The sequence below is a fragment of the Rhipicephalus microplus genome, unplaced genomic scaffold, assembly GCF_043290135.1.
Source record: "Rhipicephalus microplus isolate Deutch F79 unplaced genomic scaffold, USDA_Rmic scaffold_21, whole genome shotgun sequence".
Classification (NCBI taxonomy): Eukaryota; Metazoa; Arthropoda; class Arachnida; order Ixodida; family Ixodidae; genus Rhipicephalus; species Rhipicephalus microplus.
Genome location: NW_027464594.1, coordinates 3,055,579 through 3,075,522, shown reverse-complemented (window position 1 = coordinate 3,075,522; position 19,944 = coordinate 3,055,579). Strand labels below are relative to the sequence as shown.

The window sequence follows — 19,944 nt, the reverse complement described above, 5'->3', positions numbered from 1 at the left end:
GCTTTATTGTATTTTCTCCTCACCCTCTACGCTCACTTTTCTTCTCGCTCACTTCGTCGGCGGGCGGCAGCGAGCGTAGGTGCGGCGCGCCGAGAGTTTGGTTTGTGTTTCGTGTGGAGAGACGGGTCTTGCTCGGCCGGTTGTGTGCGTACGCGACGGAGCAACTTGCTCGCGCAAAAGTTCAATTGAGTTTATTCCTTCCTTTCTGGGGTCGGCTGCGCAACAGGTTACATCAGATTCGCATTCGCTCGGTACTGTCACGCTGAACATCGCCGGAAGAGTCGAGTCAGTGCCGGAGTCGTATCTACGTACACGAAGGTGACTTGGTTTGCGTACTTTCCGCGGAGTTTAGAAAGAGGAAAAACGAGGTAAGTGGTGCGCCCGTGAGCGCTCAAATCGCGTCGATCCGGTAGCTTATCCAACGACTCATCGACGCTACGCCTGATCGTTATCTAACTTGTCCTTTTGAAGTCCTAGAAACACAAGGTTAAACACGCCGAGAACGGAAAGTCGGGAACTTTTCTTTGGTCGTCGCGCAGTTTAGCAATCGCGCTTGTGTGTCCCGCTTGAAGGGGAAAGGGATATAACTTTGTACTCCTCGACCCGTCGCGTGGCATCTATTACGATCGACCTTCAGCTGTATGATTGCCATCCTCTTTGGTCATCGGGCAAGAGGAAAGAGAAGGGAGAGACCGGACGGACGCGGTGTCTTCGCGTGGATTCATTCTGTCCGCTGCGTGCGACGCGATTGGTCGCTTCCCTGCGCAGTTTCCGCGACGAGGAAACGAGCCGTGAGTGAGAAAATCGCGCAACTTTCTAACGGGGCTGTCATTATCCCATGTGCATCCTCGACGAAGCCGTGACAAGCTGTACATTGCTTGACAGCCATTCATGATGATGTCGCGTGCCTTGACGCTGTGTTTCCGTTTATTTATTGAGTGCGCGTTCATTCGCAACGTCTTGCGATGGTTGTATCATCATATATTGTATTCTACTTTGCTCACGTTCAGCATGTACGAGTGGCGTAGCCAAGGCGCCCCCCCCCCCCTCTTTCTTTTTTGCCATAGCACAAAATGACTCGACCACATCTGCCTGACCAGCCCCCACTTCATATCAAGGACTTGCCCCCCTCGCTTTCCCAAGAAAAAAAAAGATTTTGCCTATGCCCCGGGCAAGCACAGTAGCATATTCAGAACATCATTCATTTTTGTCTTCCCCAACTTTCAGCTGTATACATGCACCAGATCTTTTCTGAAACCAATGTGCATATTAGCCTGTACCATTTTTCATCAATAACATATATTAGACCTGCTGGGATGTATATACATTTTAATGCTGAGAATTCGAAACATACAATACAACTGTTATAGCCGAACTTGTACTGTTGTGTTGGCAGGTTGAAGGAAGATGTCGTTCGATCCAGAGCGCAGTAGCACCAATGGCAATGAGAGCCCGGAGCTCGAAGATGTGGACTCCCCGTGGGCAGCACCTTCGGCGTGAGTAATTCTCACACCCCTTTGCATGCTCACCGTTATCCAAGCAGAATGAGTACTCTTCCAAGAAAAAAAACTGATAATCAAGGGGCAGCGTTCGCAGTCGTTGACAGATTGCATTCTGGTCAGAGGCGGGAAGTTTCCTGCAAGAATTACGAGCACTAACACTGGCACTAGTAGCAATGTGAAAATTGTGTTCGCCCATGGATATGTGTCTGCTTTGTCATTCTAGCTCTAAGTGACTTAGTTATTCTGCAGAAGGTTGCTTTATAAATGGAGCATTTTGCAATGCTCCATTCTGTGCACACAGTTTTCTTGCCTTCGGCGCTCCTATATCACGGGGCTGCTTCAAAGTTTGAGACATTAAAGGCAGATTATGTTATGCGGTGGTGCAAGCGAAGCTTCGTGAACATTTGTAATAACATATGCCAAAGTTGGAAAAACCATTAAAGATCATGGTTGGGCTATATTAAACACCACTGCCTTAGAGTTCTGTAGTGACCTTAGCAAGAAACTCCATGACCATTGGTTGCTCAAAGCAGGCCCACATTATATACTTGAGACAACCATTTTTATTGCAATATACTTGAGTATGTTGCAAAAAAAAAGTTTTTTTTCTTGTGTTGAACAGAGCATTCTGTGCGAAAAAGAAGAGGGTCCACGTTTTATTGCATAACTATTGCGAGAGCATTGAAGCTTATGAAAGCGGATGATGAAATGGCAGATGAGTAGGGGAAGTTCAACAGGTAATGCTTGCTCTTTGTACAGTCGGTAAACTCACATAGAAGGTGCAATAATTGTTGGGGTTTAGTGTCCCAAAACAACTACTTCATCTATTTTACCCTGAACTGGACATGGCTTTACTGCGGAGAGTGGGATACATAAAATAAATTACATAAAGAGTAAATAAAGCAACATCAAAATGATAAAATTTACCGAAAATAATATTTTGTGCAAGGCAATTCAATTTTAATACAAGTGTAAGTATGATCAGAAACATACGGCAAACAAAGTAAAATAAAATATATATACAATACACATTTTGCGTGTCATTGAGGGGCACCGCAGTGGACGTCTCCAGAAATACACATTTTGCGTGATTATGAGGGGCACCGCAGTGGACGTCTCCAGAAATTTCAACCACCTGGGGGTTTTTAATGTGCACCTAAATCTAAGCACACTGGCCTCAAGCATTTTCGCCTCTATCGAAAACGCTGCTGCCGCGGCCGGGATACGAACCCACGACTTCGGGTCAGCAGCCGAGTGCCGTGGCCACTAGACCACCACGGCAGGTCGCATGGAAGGTGTAACTAAAATGCTAAACTAATGCACTGTATAATGAAATTGTTTATGTATATTTACTATATGCATAAATAAGTGTGCGCACATTTATAGCTGCACAAGTTGGAAACAGGTGGTTCAGCACAGCGCCCAGTTTACACTCATGTCGCAGGGACAAAACAAGAACAGTAAATGCTTAATGCACGCACACCTCTAATGTCAGCTGAGCTGTCTCACACCATATGTATGGTGTTAAAAGTTACTGCCTTCACAGCACCGTGCATTCTCACAATGCAACGATTCATGAAACGTGCGTTTCTTCGTGCAATAAATTGTGTTCAATGTGCAAGCATATTTCATCAAATTAAGGCAATGTGCTTAATTATACCTAATAATGCTTTTCGCGGTACTACTAAGTATTCGGACTTTTGCAAAAGAACAAGCAGCAGGTGTTTTGTTATATTGCTGCGTGGTCATAGTGTTCCGTAATAATTATGCATAATTGCAAACTTTGATTTACTCATGAAGACAGAGTTGTGTAATGATATCGCAAGTTGACATATTAAAATATATATAGTACTATAGTGAAGGCCAGGCCCTGGTCGAACATTGAATGAAGGGTTTGTATGTGTTACCTTCTGTATGCTTATATTTATATTTAAACTTAGTGCGAGCAGTGTAAAGTATAACTGTTCTAGGCATCAAAAAATACACAATGGTTAGTACTTGATTGATTTCACATTGTTTTCTTGCTATAAACCTTGCTTATGTGATCTTCAAAACACACGATAAGTGGTTGTACTGCTCTATCCCTAAAATAATATACTTATGTTAATTTTTCCTTTTTTTATTTGTAGCAACCTGGCCAATCGATAATTTACCACTGTATCATTATGTTTATATTATGGGCATTGTATGCTTGAGCTCTCAAGTACAGTTATCCTATAGGTACCGCCTGCCGCTGATGCAACCATTTCCCGACAGGTTTGTTTGACAGATGCACATTCATCTGCATATCACTTGGCTTCCGTTCTTTGGGAAGAGTCTCTTGAATGTGGGCTCACGGATAACACTTCTGTGGCCTCTGCAGATATTAGTTATTCACGTTCTTATCGTATAAATGGCTGCTTTACGGTAGCATTTTCTTTTTTTTATGTAAGACCAATGCGGCTTGTGCCTTTTCTCTGATAAGGGATGGCAACGCATGGCCTTGGTTGCCCAATGTTGCAGTTTTGTCACTACTGAACATTTTCTATGGTGGCCTTTTTATTCAGATCTATTCATGTGAATAATTTTGTTGGACAGCTCAGGTTTTTCAAACGGTCAATGTACATCTTTTTTTTTTTTTCCAATACGTACTGCTTGATTTGCTTGAGACACACTGCGTGCCTTGCCTGTCAATGCGTGGAGTAAACGAGAGCTTGCACCACATCTTCGTTCAGATGTGAAAGATTAACATCAGTGGGAAAAGCTGTAGATGTCCATCTGTTGCACAGCAATTGGAGTTGAACTAGTAGCTGTTGTGTGCGATCCACCTGATGAGTATGGCCGTCTTTGTTGGCCCTTTGAAACGCTTCGTACGCAATTGCGTGTACCATGTTTTTGCTAGTTTCATCGAATAGTGGCTTATAAAGAGCAAAACACATTGAGGTTTGGATAATTTGAACCTTCTGCCTCTAAAGTGCGACCTAGTTTAGTTTCATTCGCAGTATACTGCTGCATATGATTGCCTTACTGAAAGCACTACCGTGTTCAATGAGTCATTCAGCATGCCCGCTACCACGAGCCACATCAGAAGTATTGCTTTTCTTTGCTCAAAATGAACATAACTTAAAATTAACTTGCCCTGTTTAGCTGGAGATTCGATTTTATTTATGCAAAAACAGAAGATATGTTACTTCATAGTAAGTAGATATTCAATTACTACTTAATTTATATCAATCACAGTAAAATGCATATATCAACATATTGACATGATTTTTTTTAACACCGTATTAAGTGCTTTGAAATAATGTATAAATTTGATGGACATACAAGCAATTCTTCATAGCTGGTGTACGGAAGGTTATGCACAAACGCTCGTGCACTCTGCGGAATGAAACGTTATGATGCAAGTAGTGCGCATGCTGTAAGTCATTCGTTCAACTTACCCGAACCATTCTTGGCTACTCTAGTTTTTTCATTTTTCTTCTTTTGGGCCTTCTGCGTCTGAAAAAAACATTGAAATTCTCACCATTTTGGTCATTATTATTATTATCATGAGAGCACATCCCAAGTTCTTGAGAAGCCATGGCTCAGATAAGGAGAAAGAGGTAAAGAGGTGCACGATTCTACTTGCAATTTCAATGCAGTGCACGCAAAATTGAAAGTTTGAATGTAGAATACGCAGACCATCCGAGCTTGTTTCACTTTCCAGTGTCTGTTTCAACCTGTCACTGCAGTGCTATAATTCTAAACATGGGAATACAACTAGCTTGAACCCAAGCCTTAGATAATTCTAGTGTACATTAAAGGGGGGGGGGGGGGGGACCCAGTGATTTATAATATTTATATTTATTTTTTTTATATAGGTAGGGCAAGCTGGGTGATGGGACAAGAAAGTCATTTGCCTTTTGAGGTCTAGGCATGCCCAGAAAGAACAAAAAGCAGTTATAGGTGGTCTCTGCATTGTTAGTGCATCTGTAGCACTCTCAATCTCGGCCTTTCAAAAGGAGATGAAAGAGAAAAGCGATTCATACCCTCATGGAAAAGAAAAACCCGGCACTACATAATCACTTTCTTTATCACTTTTTTTTTTTTTTTTGACGTCCAAGTTTCGTGACGCAAGTTGCATCGTCCTTCGTGGTCTTATTCGATGTGGCAAGCAACCTATGTGTGTCGTGAGAAATTCCCCTCGTTTGTGAACTCAGTTGTCGTGCCAGTTATTAACATACAAAAGGTGGCAGCCCACTTTTCTATCATTAGCATTCTGCTTATGGAATTGGTTTCTTGGGTTTCAGTAAGCCTGCCTTGCAGGCGGAAAGGAATAAAAAAAAGGGAACCTCTTCATTGAAGCATCTGTAAATTAGCTTTTCTTTTTGTTTCCCCCCCTCCACTCGATAGAAATAGGCAGCACAGAAGTCATCACACTTGTGGTGGAATGGTGCTCTAGTTGCACAGCAATGGAGTAGTAGGAACAGAAACGTGATAGCGCGGAAGCAAACACGAGGGATGAAAATAGAAGGGACGCAGGCAAGCACCAACTGAGCTTTATTACGAAACGAGAGGTGCGTTTATATATTTAGGCTGTGGTTTTAGTGACGAAGAGAACGAGTAAAAGCAGACATCTTTCAATCATGCATCAACAGAAAGAACAGCACAGGTACGAACATGGCAAGTGAACAAAAATAAAAAAAGAAAACCTGCAAATAACCCAGCCAATGTACTTTTTCATTTGTTTTAGTTACGCAGTATGCTTGCAGTAACAAGACAAAGCACTTGTAGGTGAGCGAGTTTTTGTCAGGGGTTCCTTACCTTCCAGAGTTGTGCAAGCAATCTGTAGTCACCTTCATGCTTCGATAGCCTTTGCACAAATATCCAGCGAATGTCTATTGTGCCTGTTCTTTTTGCTTTAGTGCATGGGTGTTTAAATGGCTTCAATTGCGCTGGCCGTCATCATTCAAGGTTGCGTAATGCATGTCTGCTGATGCGTGCAAATGAAAGGGGCACTCACTACATTCATAACTTGAATTTACAAGGTGCATAAAGCGGAACAGGGGTTCCATTGAGAACTTTTGTCAGCCATGCCTGTGCGAGACAGCATTGGCAATGTCGAAGAGGTTGCGAAGTAGTTTGCCACTGTTCCAGTTCCGCTTGTGCTGCCTGACGTGGCACCTTAGCGGATATGGTGCTCTTGTACATTTCACCAGGTCACGGGCTCGACTCCTTCCCCAGGAGACCACGTCTCAATACGAGCAAAATGCGAAAATGCCTGTGTGCTTATTTCTACATGCAAATAAAAAAAAAGACCATTAAAGTAAATCTCAAACCTTCCTCTGTGGTGTGCCTCATTATGGTTTTGGCACATAAAACCTGGGGGTTCTAATTTTAACATCATTGATGTTGTTGTTTTTGTGACATTGCCAAGTTAGCTTTTTAGCTGTAGTTCAACTGCATCATACATTCACTTGTTTTTTTTTTTTTTGTGTGTGTGTGTGTGTGTGTGTGCGCGCGTGCGTGCGTGCGTGTGTGTGTGTGTGTGTGTGTGTGTGTGTGTGTGTGTGTGTTTAACAGAATATTCTCCTTTGCCAGTGAAAGGTGGTAGTTTTTGTCTTGATGCTTAGAGTATAGTAATAGCAACATCAAGGTAGTTTTCATACTAATGTTGGTGCTCAGGCTATTGTTTAGGCCTCTGAATATTGAAACTTCACATATTTTTCTTGCATGTTACTTTGCTAATATTTTCATATGCAACGGTGAAACAGTGGCTCGCTGGTATTGCTTTACATCTATTGGTCACTTTTATTACAGCAACAGCATTAGGACAGCTCGGGCACCAGTAAAGTAGAGTTTGCACCACACTAAGCAGTGGCACAGCCAGAATTTTTTTTTTCGGGGGGGGGGGGGGGTCAGTTATACTTTATGTATGTTGTTTGTTCATGCGGGAAATTTTCCAGGGGTTTCAAATGAAAAATCCAGGCAACTGAGGCTTTTCTGGTTTTCCCAATGGCACATGAATGTGGCTGAAAGCTGTATGTTTATAAGGTGTGAGTGCAGCAGTTAGAGCTTATTCAAATTAATGTTTCAAGGGGCTATGTATATAGGCGCTGATTTCTATCTTTCTTTTCTCTCTCTCTCTCTCTCTTTTTTTTTTTTCAAGCGCCTTTTGTTGCCTCACTCACCTGTGTCCCTGTGTGCTATTCGGCAATGCTGTGTATATGTACGCTGGCAAGTGCTGTTGTAACAGGGTGCGTATATATGTCCTTGAAAACCGTTAAAATTCAAAAGTACATTTTCAAAGCCCTAAAAAGTTCTTAAAACTGTTTCTTTCCTTGAAAACCTTCATACTTTTTTTTATGAAAAATACAGGCTCATTGATTATGTGACCTGCTTTTTAAAGTGTTTATCTGACAAACCCCCCTTTTAAAAGAAAAATGCCAGTGTTGTTGTGTTTTGCATGACTTCACTGAAATATGGAAGCACACCATGAACAAACTCGGAGACTCATACTCGCACCTATTCATAGCTCACCTATTAAGCCTATGCGGCCTTCTTCGTGCAGTGCCCCGTCATACGATTTGTATGCCCACCTGCCGGACTGGCTTGATTGAAATCTTTTCCTCTTACCTAGTGGCAACTCTACTCTGCCTCGAGTACTTGCACTGTTTCTTTTTCTCCTCTGTCTCTGCTGCGCAAGTAGTGCATGGTGGAGCTACTCGGTCAATATCTGCCAGTGCGATCAGTTGCTCAATGAAGTTCTCAATGAAGTTCTCACCTTTTGTTTCTCATACATAAAGAACAGTGTGTTCATCTCTGCTTTTGTAACGAAAGTGGTTTTGAGGTGACAAATAGTGAAATGCCATTCTGCCTGACCAATTAGGGACAAGCGCAAAGTGGAGGTGGTGCTTGTGACCGGTTCAAGCGGCTTCCTGGGCCAGCACGTGGTCAAGCTGCTGCAGGAGCTGGACAAGAACGTCAAGGAGATCCGCCTCTTTGACATCAAGCCCTATGAGAACAAACTGAGTGAGTGCCATTCACTGTTTACACTGAAACTTCGATATAACAAATTATCGGTTATAATGAAGTAAATGAAGAATAGCTCTGTCATATACAGTGTTGCAAATACATGTCTATAATGAATTTTCGGATATAACCAAGTATTTTTGTGGCAGGTAAAACTATGTTGTAACGAGGTTTAAATATATTACCCTACTTAACTTCCACAGTTCTCATAAAGCATGCATGTAGAACTCTTGAAAGGGTATGCGAAGAAGCCGATAAACATGTGAGCTCTTCGTTCCTGCCTGTTCTAAGGTGGACGTGTGGAACGATACAAACATCTCTGAGCTTACTACATATGGTACCAAGAGTTGGACCTTGACTAGGAAACCTATCGTACATTTGTAGAGATACTCCATATTGCTTTCGTACATAAGGGCAGTGTTATGTGTCAAAGAGAGAAAGCTTCTGGGGGTGAGCCTCTGTACAAGCATTCTGGCAACATTGAAGAATTGCCTTTAATTTCCTGAAAGAGGGTCTTAATCAGCTTAGCTTACACTTGTGACTGTGTAGAATTAATGCAAATGTGGAAGAGAAAAGCAGGCCACTACCTATGTCCAATTTAGTGCTTAGTTGTTCATTTTTGCTTTATTTTTTGCTTTTAAATAAGATGCTGATGTTTTGTCTTCTCTAGCTTAAGCTAACCTAGACTAGAAAACGGCACATTCATTAGGTGTGCTCTTCTGTGCACATTGCTTGCGTAGCTTCTCCTTTTATTGCCTCGGAAGGTTGTCTGTATAGCAGTGTCTGCATAGCCGTGCCTTTCAAGATTAAGCACGTGATATCCTGTCTAGTTTTCAAAGCACTGTAGGCATGTGCACTTGTGTTTAAATTGTAAGTATGTTAGAAAGACCAAAGTATTGCTGAAGGTCTAAATCAAGGTGGCGTTCCTTTGAAATCTGCTGTGGAAGTTATTGGTGCTATGTACCAGCAGCAGCCACATTCCATTAGTAGTAGTAATAATAATAATAATAATAATAATAATAATAATAATAATGCCATAGTTCTCACTTGTAGAATATCTTTTTAGGGTGCACGTTGAAGAATCGCATGTGGCAAAATTATTCTGGAGCCTACAGCACCTTAGGGTAATGAGCCACTCTGCAGTGTCAGGTTAATTAACCATGTAATTTAGTGTAATCACATCTTCAGTCAGTACAACAGCTGTGTAATACAGACATCACACAGGTGCCGCTGTCGTTAAACTTTTGTAATCTTCCTGCTGGTCTGTGTGCTGCGGGAGTTGTATACAGCTCCAAGTAGATTGTGAGAAAGAGTGAGGCATTTCAATACATGGTAAGAATGCAGGCATATTCAGTACCAAGTGAAGCAAGGAATATAATCTGCTTAACGAAAATTTGCCGAAGTCATTCATTCGAGTTAGCTTGAATGTATGACGTGCGCATCATGCTTTTAAACTAGCAGTTAGACAAAAGGGAGGTCACATTATGCTTAGAGGAGTCTGGACATACTAGTTCAGGTTTGCCGGAGTTCAAGTGTTCTACGCATTACTGCAGAACACAGCACCGAGAAGCCCATGAAGGCCACCGTGGGTGACATCTGCAATGCCAAGGCGGTGCAGGAAGCATTTGCAGGCGTCGACTGTGTTATCCACACTGCTGCCCTGGTGGACTGCACCATCTTCCCTGATGCAGAAGCCATGGAAGCTGTTAACGTTGAAGGTAAAATGCTGCTCAGAAGTAAAATGCTGATGCTTGTACATTTTTAATATTTTTGTTAACTACTGTCTGTCAGCGCCCAGCCAGCCGTCAAGATGTTTGCTGAGTGCAAGATGCTCACTTATGTGTTCGGAGCTTCCGAAATGTTATCGGTGATTCCAATCTGATTGCTTGCATGGAACCAGCAGCCGTGTACATTCTATAACGTGTTCTAGCACCAGCAGTTATATGCTGGAACTTAGGACAGCACCTGTAAAAAGAGTCCGAGTGTTTCGCACATAGATAAGATATTAACAGTTGCCAATTGCACCTGCCACTGTCATTTTTCCCAGAATGTGACCTGTTATGACTGGACACTCTCCTTGCAGCAAAGAGCTGCTTTGTTAACGTACGTCTCAAGTTCTGCTCTGCTCACCAAAGTGTGTGACTCTGGAAATCAGTAGATAACACTATTGGCTATTGCATTCCTTTCAGACGTTGTGCATTAGCTTCACAAGAACCATTGCTGGCATCTGCTCCGCCAGAATTATGCTTAGATGGCCACAAGTTGAAACACTGCATAGAAACGAAAAAACAGAACACAAGCTTGATTTATGTGTCTTTCTTTGGCGTGTTTCGAAAGCAGTGGTCACGGTGAAGTGTCACTAAAAGTTGGTGCATGCTGGTGATGCACATTAATTGCACTTATTCTCAGATGCCAGACATGGCTCTGATAATCTGATTGAGGCTACGAGCAATAACAGCTAAGCTAAGTTGTTTGGCTTGCAAACGTATCTTTCGGGGTGTAACTGCAGCACGCTGAGCTTATTTGCTGACTTTTCATTCTTTCTACAAAAGGAGAGTGATTCAAGTGGTTGTAGTAGTGTTCTTGTTCAGATTCCTTGCTCGCACTCTTTGCACTCACCCCACTCGCACTTTTCTGCAGTGGTTGCCGTGGCATGCAGTTATTTACTGTTGCAGTGCAATGTGATGCTGCCATGCTATAATTACTTTTGCACTGACAATCATTTGATTTAGCTAGCAACATTGAAGTCAGCATATAGTTAATGGGCTATTATGGTAGAGGTAAGTCTGACGTGTGGTAACATTAATATTGGGGCAGTCTATGACGGTACATCTACACATATTTCTGCTAATTTTGTGTCTTTCCCGCAACAGCACAGACCATAAAGCTTTTTATCGGATCATGCGGTTTGTTAACATTCAATGCTGGCTCTACATGCGTGCATTATTACTGCTATGAATGTGACCTTGATACAGTTGCCGGAGATTTCAGAAGTCTTTCTTGATGCCATCTGCCGTAGGTACGCGGACAGTCATCGACGCCTGCATTCGGCAAAACGTACCCTACCTGGTGTTCACGAGCACGGTGGACGTGGTCGTGAGCAGCAATCACATCTTCTTTGGAGCGGAGAACACCACCTTCACGCCGAAGCACTTCCTGATGGGTCCCTATGCCGAGACCAAGCACCGTGCCGAGCAGCTGGTGCTCCAGGCCAACCAGCGTGTGCTGGCCGATGGTAAGTACGGCACTGCTTCCTTCCCCTTTTTATTTTGAAAGATCATTGTTACTTTTCTTCAGTGTTAGAGCACAATAATATTTTGGAAACCACGCAAGTACGTGCTTCTATTATGTGCACATAGCTACCGTATCTACTTGCTTAAGGCCAGCACCTCATTTTGGAGTGTGAAAATTTGAAAAAACTGGCACTAAATATTAAACACATGCATGTGTGCATGACCTCATAGACTGTAGTGGCATGCTGTCTCAGTCCCGGGGACTGCACACATGCTACCAGCGGTACATGCTGGTATGGTTGACCAGGAGAAGAGGAATCATTCAAGGCTGCTCGGTTTTTGGTTACATACCGCTATTAGCCCCGAGAAGTTGGGTGCCGCCACCTGGTGGGAGGCCTGGGTGACGTCACGACGCGGACTCTTTGATGCCCGCTGCGGCACGCCTACATAACACTCGCTCACTTCATGCGCTGTTCCGCTGTTTGCAATCGCTTGGTTTGCTTATCTCAAGCTGCAGATAAATGACGAAAACAGAATAAGAAATGATCCTTGTAAAAATAATAAAAAGTTTGCTTTTACTTCTGTGCAATCACCAACGGTGCACACGCTCGGTCACACCCTAATATGAAAGGGATGAACAGGTCTGTGTCACGCAGCTAACCCCAATGATGGATTCCATTCCGGGCGACGGCAGCCGCATTACGACGGTGTGAAATGCAAGAACACGCTTCTGCTTAGGTACGGCAAACTTATTGCCGCATAATCACGTCATGATCTTGAGATGTCAAGACACCACATTTACATTATTATATTGAGTTCATGGGCGATTATATTAAGAGATATGGGGGTTTCTCCTCCAGGGTTGTTTGTTTCGAACGCATCCACGTATTTGCGAACAGCCTTTTTACTGGTGTGCCAAGCCTCGCGTGCAGTGTCGAGTTTCACAAGATATCTCAAATGCGATGGCCTCTATAGACTACCACTACAGCTTTTGTCTGTTTCTCATGTGCTTGTTCACTCACCACGTTGTTTAGTTTCATGTTTCTCTCGCAGTAACTTAGGTGCTTCATTTCACCAAGATTATTGAGGTTGAGTGCTGTTGAGGTATGTGCAGAAATTCTTGATTGTTGCTGTCACATCCTGTCTCCATGCAGCATCGTAGCAGCATTGCTGATGCGCTCGTAAGTACCAGTTAAGATAGCCACCTCATAAATTAATTTTCCATGCAGTTGATTACATGTAAGTGGGCATGATGTGTGAGACCTCATGGAGTAGTCACCTCATGGAGGCAATGGATATTTATTTATTACTTGGGCCGTGTCACTGAGTGCACTGTCAAAAAATTTATTACAACTCTCCAGCGCTTCTTTTAGAATCACTTATATCAGTGCTGCTCCCACATTATGCTATCACTGTGACACAGCGGCAAAGCAGACCATTATTTCACACAAATCAGTGTATACGACTACATAACCCCTGACGACCGTTGTTGTAGATATGATCTGAGTAAACAGGCATATCTCAGCATTTCTAAAATCATTGTGTACTACTTTATTTTCCAAATATGTTAAGTGACTGCTTTTTGCAGACAGTTTCATGTAAGGTCTTTTGTAGAAGAAAGCGCAATTCTATAAAATAATTTAAATTACAGTTAAACCTGCTTATAACGAACCTCCATACAGTTAAACCTCGTTATAACGAAATCGGAGGGCCGCCGCTATTTGCTCGTTATAACCAATATTTCGTTATAGCCGTAGCGGGCATTTACCGCAAATATTATTCACTGTACTTAACCCAAAATAATAGCGGGTGAAATAGCATCCCGCCGCATGGTGGTATGCAACAAAATAACCGCATTCCCAAATAAAAAGGAAAAAGTCATGCACCTGTTTTAATGACCTTCAAAATACACAGCTTGCATTTCAGGCAGACTTAGCTGCAAAGAAGTCCGTAATTGGACGTTGATGCATCTTCTTGATGCGAACGATGGCTCGCTCAGCTGCGGCCGCAATGTTCAAGCCATCTTCGCCGCCCTCGTGAGCGCCGAAGTAGCGGCGCAGTACGTCCACCACATCTAATTCCTCCGACGCCGTCGGCACGTTTGTCTCCTGTTCGTCGACAGAGTCATCGTCACTGGTTTCGTTACGATCACTGACAGCGCGCACAATATCGTCATCCAGGAGCTGCTCCGTTGCCACCGCTTCTGAGTCCGCACTCACATAGTCGCAAAACGACTCGCTGTCAGGCACGACACCGGCGTCACGAAGTGCCGTCCATAATGCAGCGACTTCGTCTGATGCGGCAAAACCGTCCGGTACAGTGGGCTCGTCTGATGGCTCATCGCTGGCGTCTGGTGCGGCGGCAAATGAGGCGTGTCGAAAGCAGTTTGCGATCGTGGTCGCCGTCACACTCATCCACGCGCCTGAAGCATTTCGAGCGCAGCGTACAAGTCAACATCGGTGTCTCGCTGCATCCTCATGTTGAGCAGGAGCTTGTCTATCACACGCTTGCGGTAACCTGCCTTCAGCGACATAATCACGCCTTGGTCAAGCGGCTGTATTTTTGCTGTGCAGTTGGCAGGAAGGAACAGCAGCTCGATTTTTTGAAGCACGGCAGCGGTATGGTGGGCGGTGCAGTTATCTAAAACAAGGCACACCTTGCGGTTCGCCTTTGCGATTGGCTACGTACTAAACTGGGAGCTGCCTCTTCCCCTTAAAGCAGGGAGGGGATGCACTTTTGCCAATTACGAAAATTTGCAGCTTCTCAGAGCCGGTCATGTTCGCACAAATTTGCGCAGTGATCCGCAGCTTACTTTGCCGCCATGGCACGGCTCGCCTTTGAGGGCTAACGTCTTGTGCGGCAACATCTTGAAAAACAGAGCGGTTTCGTCCGCGTTAAAAATATCCTCCGTGCTGTATTTTTCTAGCTGCCGCACGATGCTTTCTTTCGCCCACTTGGTAGCCTCTGCTTCGTCGACAGATTGCGATTCGCCGCAGACCGCTCTCCCGACAATGTCGTGGCGCTCCTTGAAGCGTTGGAGCCAACCCGAACTTGCTACGAAGTTGTCATAGCCCATGATGCAGGCAAAGTCTCTCGCTTTTCTTTGCAGCAAGGCGCCGCTCACCGGCAGATTCACGGCCCGCGTGTCCAAGAACCATTTAAAAACGGCCCTTTCGATCGCTTCAAAGGCAGGTGCCCTCATCCTATTAGCGCTTCCTTTCACGCCACGTGCAACAGCGTCGATGATGGACTCCTGCTTGCTCAAGATGGTTGACAGTGTGCTCATCGATACGCCAAAGTCTCTTGCCACGTTGCCTTTCTTGGTCCCCGATTCGACGGCTCTTATCATAGCCGCCCTCTGATCTAGCGTGATGCGCTTTCGCTTCCCGCCTGGCGCATTCATGTTGCTGGAATCACGAGCGCAGCACGATAAAAGATAAGGCGGAAGCGGTCGAATAAGAGAAGAAACACGCACGCAAAAGCAACGCGGCTCACGTCGGCGAGCGACAACACTTGCAGAGAAAGTGACTGTGAAGAGGAAGGGGCACTCTTTTGTGCTGCCCTCTAGGAACCGGTTACTCAAGGGGAAGGGGGTATGTAAGATTACGAAGCGCGCCTCAGTGCCATGAGAAAGAGGAGAGGGAGAATATAAAGAAGACACAAAAGAAAAGAAAAGGGCGAGACATTCGCGGAGCACTCCACTGTCGGTGATAGCCAAGCAGCGCATGTGCAGCGACCTCTCCTCCGGAAATAGCGCGTGCCGTCTGCACTGCGCGCGTTGCTGGAGGGCGTGTGGCGGGAGTTTTCAACTGCTAAATACAGTTCTCGCATTGCGCGCTGTCTCAAATTCGCGTTGTGCACTGTCGTGACATCGGCTCAAAATTTTACTTCCTAACAAAATTTGTTCGTTATATCCCATAACAGGCAAACTTTGCCTCATTAAAACGAGGTGTTGAATACATTGGTTTGTATGGGGACTTTCAAGGGGAATTAGGATTTGCTCGTTATATCCATTATTTCGTTATAGCCCGTCTCGTTATAACGAGGTTTACTTGTATTACGAATTCCTCAATAAAAAAGTTATATTCCCTGCGATTACCCCATAGAAGCACATGTATTTGTGGCCTCTATGTAACAGCAGGAGACGTCTTTGATATAACGAATATTTGCCACGGTGAATCGGGAATGTTGCCCCGTATTTTTTCATTTTGTCATGAACACGCATCTTTTGTGGTTGCCTCACCGCTGACAAAGCGCAAAGTGGCCGGCACGGCGCACTTGTGACCTCGGCGAGAGGCGGGCCTGTGCCCCAAGAGGTGACGTTGCTGCCGCGAGCGTATGTGCAGATGTGTCCTTCCCCTCCCTCCTCCTCTAAACCAAAAACACAAAAAAAGAAACCTATTTTTGTGTTGGCAGTGCCATGCTCTTATTAGGCGTGACGTGGGGCCGCGCTGCATATGGAAAGTGCTGTACCAAATAGTTTCCCGTGGCATCACTGTCGTTCGCTCTTCATTTTCGATACCGTGCACGCCTTCATGGTTTCACTGCATGCGCATGGTGTGGTCCCCAACGTCGTTTAGCTTTGCTTTTTTTTTCCCCTTTTTGAATGCAAACGGCTGGGTCGTCACTACCTATGGGATGTCAGATTAGGCGCTGATGGAAGCTCTCCTCGACCATGGTGAAAACAACTGATCTCCAGAGGCCGACGCATCACGTGCTATCGTCCTGACCCGCACCGCGAGTTTGCGGATCATAGCCTTCACGATTAGCTCTAGCGATGACGCGACGGCGCGTTGAATACAATGCAGTGAATATGGCAGGAAAAAAGGCAATGTTATATGCAGTCAGGCCGGCAGCTAACTCTTTTGGATTCGATATCACGGAGCTCCTACAAAACGCTGGTGTGAGCAAATACGGCTGCTCCAGGGAGAAGTGTTCTTTTCACACAGTCTCTTGACGTTGAAAGCACACCAACGCTTGCCGAGATAGCGCACGTGCCGGCGATCGTGCTCATTAAATCAAAGTTCATTGTTGCCACTCGAGTGACACCCCCCTCTTCGTGTTTTTTCATGCTCGTTCACGACGGGTGGTTTTCTTTCTGTTTGAGCAGACAGTAGTTCTAACACGTGGGGGCACATTATTGTATGCACCCTTCAGGCGATATAAATGGGCTGGCTCATTTTTTTATCTTTGCTTCAGCAGCGCTCACACGCTTTTACCTGCTCGTAAAAGTTACGCTGCGCAAGGGCATGCTATTAGATTGGACTTGTTACACAACATGGTGGCGACGGCAAGAGCCCGTCGAAGGTGTCTATCTTTATTTATTTTATTTATTACATACTGCTGACTTGTTTACCAGGTCTTAAACAGGAATGGGAATACAGAAATGTTTACTACAAAAAACATAATTGACATCACACAGCATACTGACAGTGGGTACAATCCAACACTTTTGTACTAATTTACAAAAAACTGAAGAAAAACATTTCAACAATGGCATAGCTTTGCTGACTGAAACGTAGTAAAAAATTAGAAGCATTGCGTAACTCTGGGCTGCATGACTACAAAAAAACTGTTAGTGGTTATTGAGAGCATGTAGAAATAAATCAACTGTTGGACACTGTACAGCATCGGGTGATAGGCAATTCCACTCACGGGTAGTTCTTGGAAAAAATGAATACCTGAATGTGTCTGTGCGGTTTACGTAATCTAGATCTTTCTTTGAAGGATGTGAGCGCACAGCATATTCACTTATTTGTCGAATGTGCACTGTTTTGTTGATACCAATTTTGTTGTGGAAGATGAGGTAAAAAAGCTTCAGCCTCTCCATTCTTCTTCTCTCCTGTAGTTTTTCGAGATCCGCTTTAATTAGTAGAAGTGAAGTGGTAGTATGCCAACTATAACAATTAAAACAAATCGGACAGATTTTCTTTGGATCATTTCTAACTTTTTAATATTGGACTCAGTAAAGGGATCCCACACTGCAGCTCCATATTCTAATACTGGTCTAATGAAAGTTTTGTACGCGAGAAGTTTGATGTGTGGTGTGGCATTCACAAGCCTCCTTCGCAAATAGCCAAGCTTTTTCATTGCCTTTCTTTCAATATATTCTATGTGTTCATTCCATTTTAAGTCTGGTGTGAGTATGAGTCCTAAATATTTGTGTTTAGTGACTTCGGATAACGCATGACCATTGACGTGATAGGTAAACAAAAGTGGCTGTTTCTTACGCGTAACTCGCATCGCTACTGTTTTTTTATAATTAATTGTCTACTGTTTTTTATAATTAATTGTCACCACGTTTGTAGCATTGCTAGTGCAGTATTTAAAGATTCCTGATCACTGTAATTATAAATTTCCTGATATAGTATACAATCGTCTGCAAAGAGCTTTATTTTTACGGGCAAGTTTAGCACAATATCATTAATAAATAACAGAAAAAACAACGGCCCCAAAATTGACCCTTGAGGCACACCCGATTTCACGGGGGCGGAACTCGAGGTGACACCATCGATCGCAACACATTGGCTCCTCATTGAAAGATAAGCAGTTATCCATGCAAGTAATTTCTCATTTTTCAGAATTGGTTTGAGCCTAATTATAATTTCTGGTGACTCACACGATCGAAAGCTTTTTCAAAATCCAATAATATAACATCTACTTGACCGTTCATATCGATCGCTGCTGCTAGGTCATGAAACGTCTCAATAAGCTGGTTTACCGTAGAATAGCCTTTTCGAAAGCCGTGCTGAAAGGGCGTGATTAGGTTATTTCTTTCGACTAACATAGACAAATGTTTGAATATTATATGCTCTAGAATTTTTACACTAGTGCATAGCAAGGAGATAGGCCTAAACGAGGATACAAGCGAATGGTCATCAGTATTTGATACTGGAGTGATCTTAGCGTGCTTCCAATCACTTGGAAGTTCAGCGTGCAGGAGAGATGATTTAAAGATCAAGCATAGGTATTTGGCATTCCATTCAGCATACCTTATCAGAAAGGTGTTAGGTACAGAGTCAATGCCCGGTGACTTGTTTGGATCGAGATTAAGCAGAAGCGATAAGACACCCCCTTCAGTGATACAGACGTCATCGATAGGTGGCATGGTGTCATAGGTGATGAAATCACGGGTACTGTCATTATCACGCGTGTACGCTGAACAGAAGTAATCATTCATCGTGCCTGCTATTTCCCTCTTGTCGGTTATAGCATCACCGTTAATAGATAAGCTTGATACTGGACTTTTTTTGGGTGAAAGGTATTGCCAAAACTTATTTGCTGATGTCAAGAAAAAATTTGTCAAAGCCTCGCTTTGATATTTTTCCTTTGCACTTTTCAGTTTGGCTTTCAGTGTGTGACGCATCTCTGATATATTATCTAGTCCAGACAATGATGGTCGTTCTATTTGTTGCTTTCTTGCCTTCTTTAGCTTGCGCCCTAGGCGTACAATTTCTTTTGTAATCCAGGTGGCTAGACGGGTTTAATACCTTGCGTTTGTGAGGAAAAAAGTTCTGGATACATTTAATTTCTAGGTCTTTGAAAAAGCACCACAATCGGTCAACAGAACATTCACTTTCTTAAGAAAGCGTTAGGAAATCAGAATAAGAATGATCAAGAGCGTCTATTATGTCCACATCACTAGCACGCAAGAATACGGGTACAAAAACGGTCTTCTTATTAGGCATTTTAGCATAGTACAGTTGAAAGCTTAATGACACAATTTTATGGTTCGAAATGCCGTCATAAATTTCTATTACCGGACTGCGGTTATATATACCTCTACTAACAAGAAACAGGTCTAAAATTGTGCTAGATTCGTTTTGAATGCGAGTGGGCATTTTCACAAGCTGCGTCAAGTCATGGAACAGCAAAACATCGAGAAAAGATACAGATGCAGCAGGGATGGCATGTAGAAATTCACCCGACCAATTTATCATGGGAAAATTAAAGTCGCCACCGATTAAGACGTTGCAACTACTCATTTTATACTGACACACAAACTCATCACCACAATTGGGCAGACAGTAAAATCCCCCAAAGATAATATGTAGCTCATCAAATAACACTGTAACGACAACAGATTCAATTCCCTTAATATTGGGTAATCGTGTCACATATAGCGATTCTCGAAACATGATAACACCGCCACCACGGGAATCTCTGTCATTACGGTACATTTAGCAGCCTGGTGGCGTTATTTCATCATCACCTAT

At 43.6% G+C, this 19,944-nt stretch overlaps 1 protein-coding gene across 4 annotated transcripts in view; it reads left to right on the top strand.

Annotated features, from left to right (window-relative positions):
- Window positions 1-45: 45 nt before the first annotated feature.
- LOC119169799 (3 beta-hydroxysteroid dehydrogenase type 7) overlaps window positions 46-19,944 on the top strand; it is a 30,943-nt gene continuing 11,044 nt past the window's right edge. The window contains exons 1-5 of one of the 4 annotated variants that reach the window (XM_075883830.1): window positions 46-318; window positions 1,397-1,496; window positions 8,353-8,495; window positions 10,049-10,213; window positions 11,515-11,730. In XM_075883830.1, coding sequence (XP_075739945.1) covers window positions 1,408-1,496; window positions 8,353-8,495; window positions 10,049-10,213; window positions 11,515-11,730 — 613 coding nt within the window. In that variant the 5' untranslated portion in view covers window positions 46-318; window positions 1,397-1,407. Of the gene's footprint in view, window positions 369-768; window positions 792-945; window positions 969-1,396; window positions 1,497-8,352; window positions 8,496-10,048; window positions 10,214-11,514; window positions 11,731-19,944 lie in introns of those variants that run through there. The other 3 variants (XM_075883829.1, XM_037420816.2, XM_037420823.2) reach the window with 3 other exon arrangements.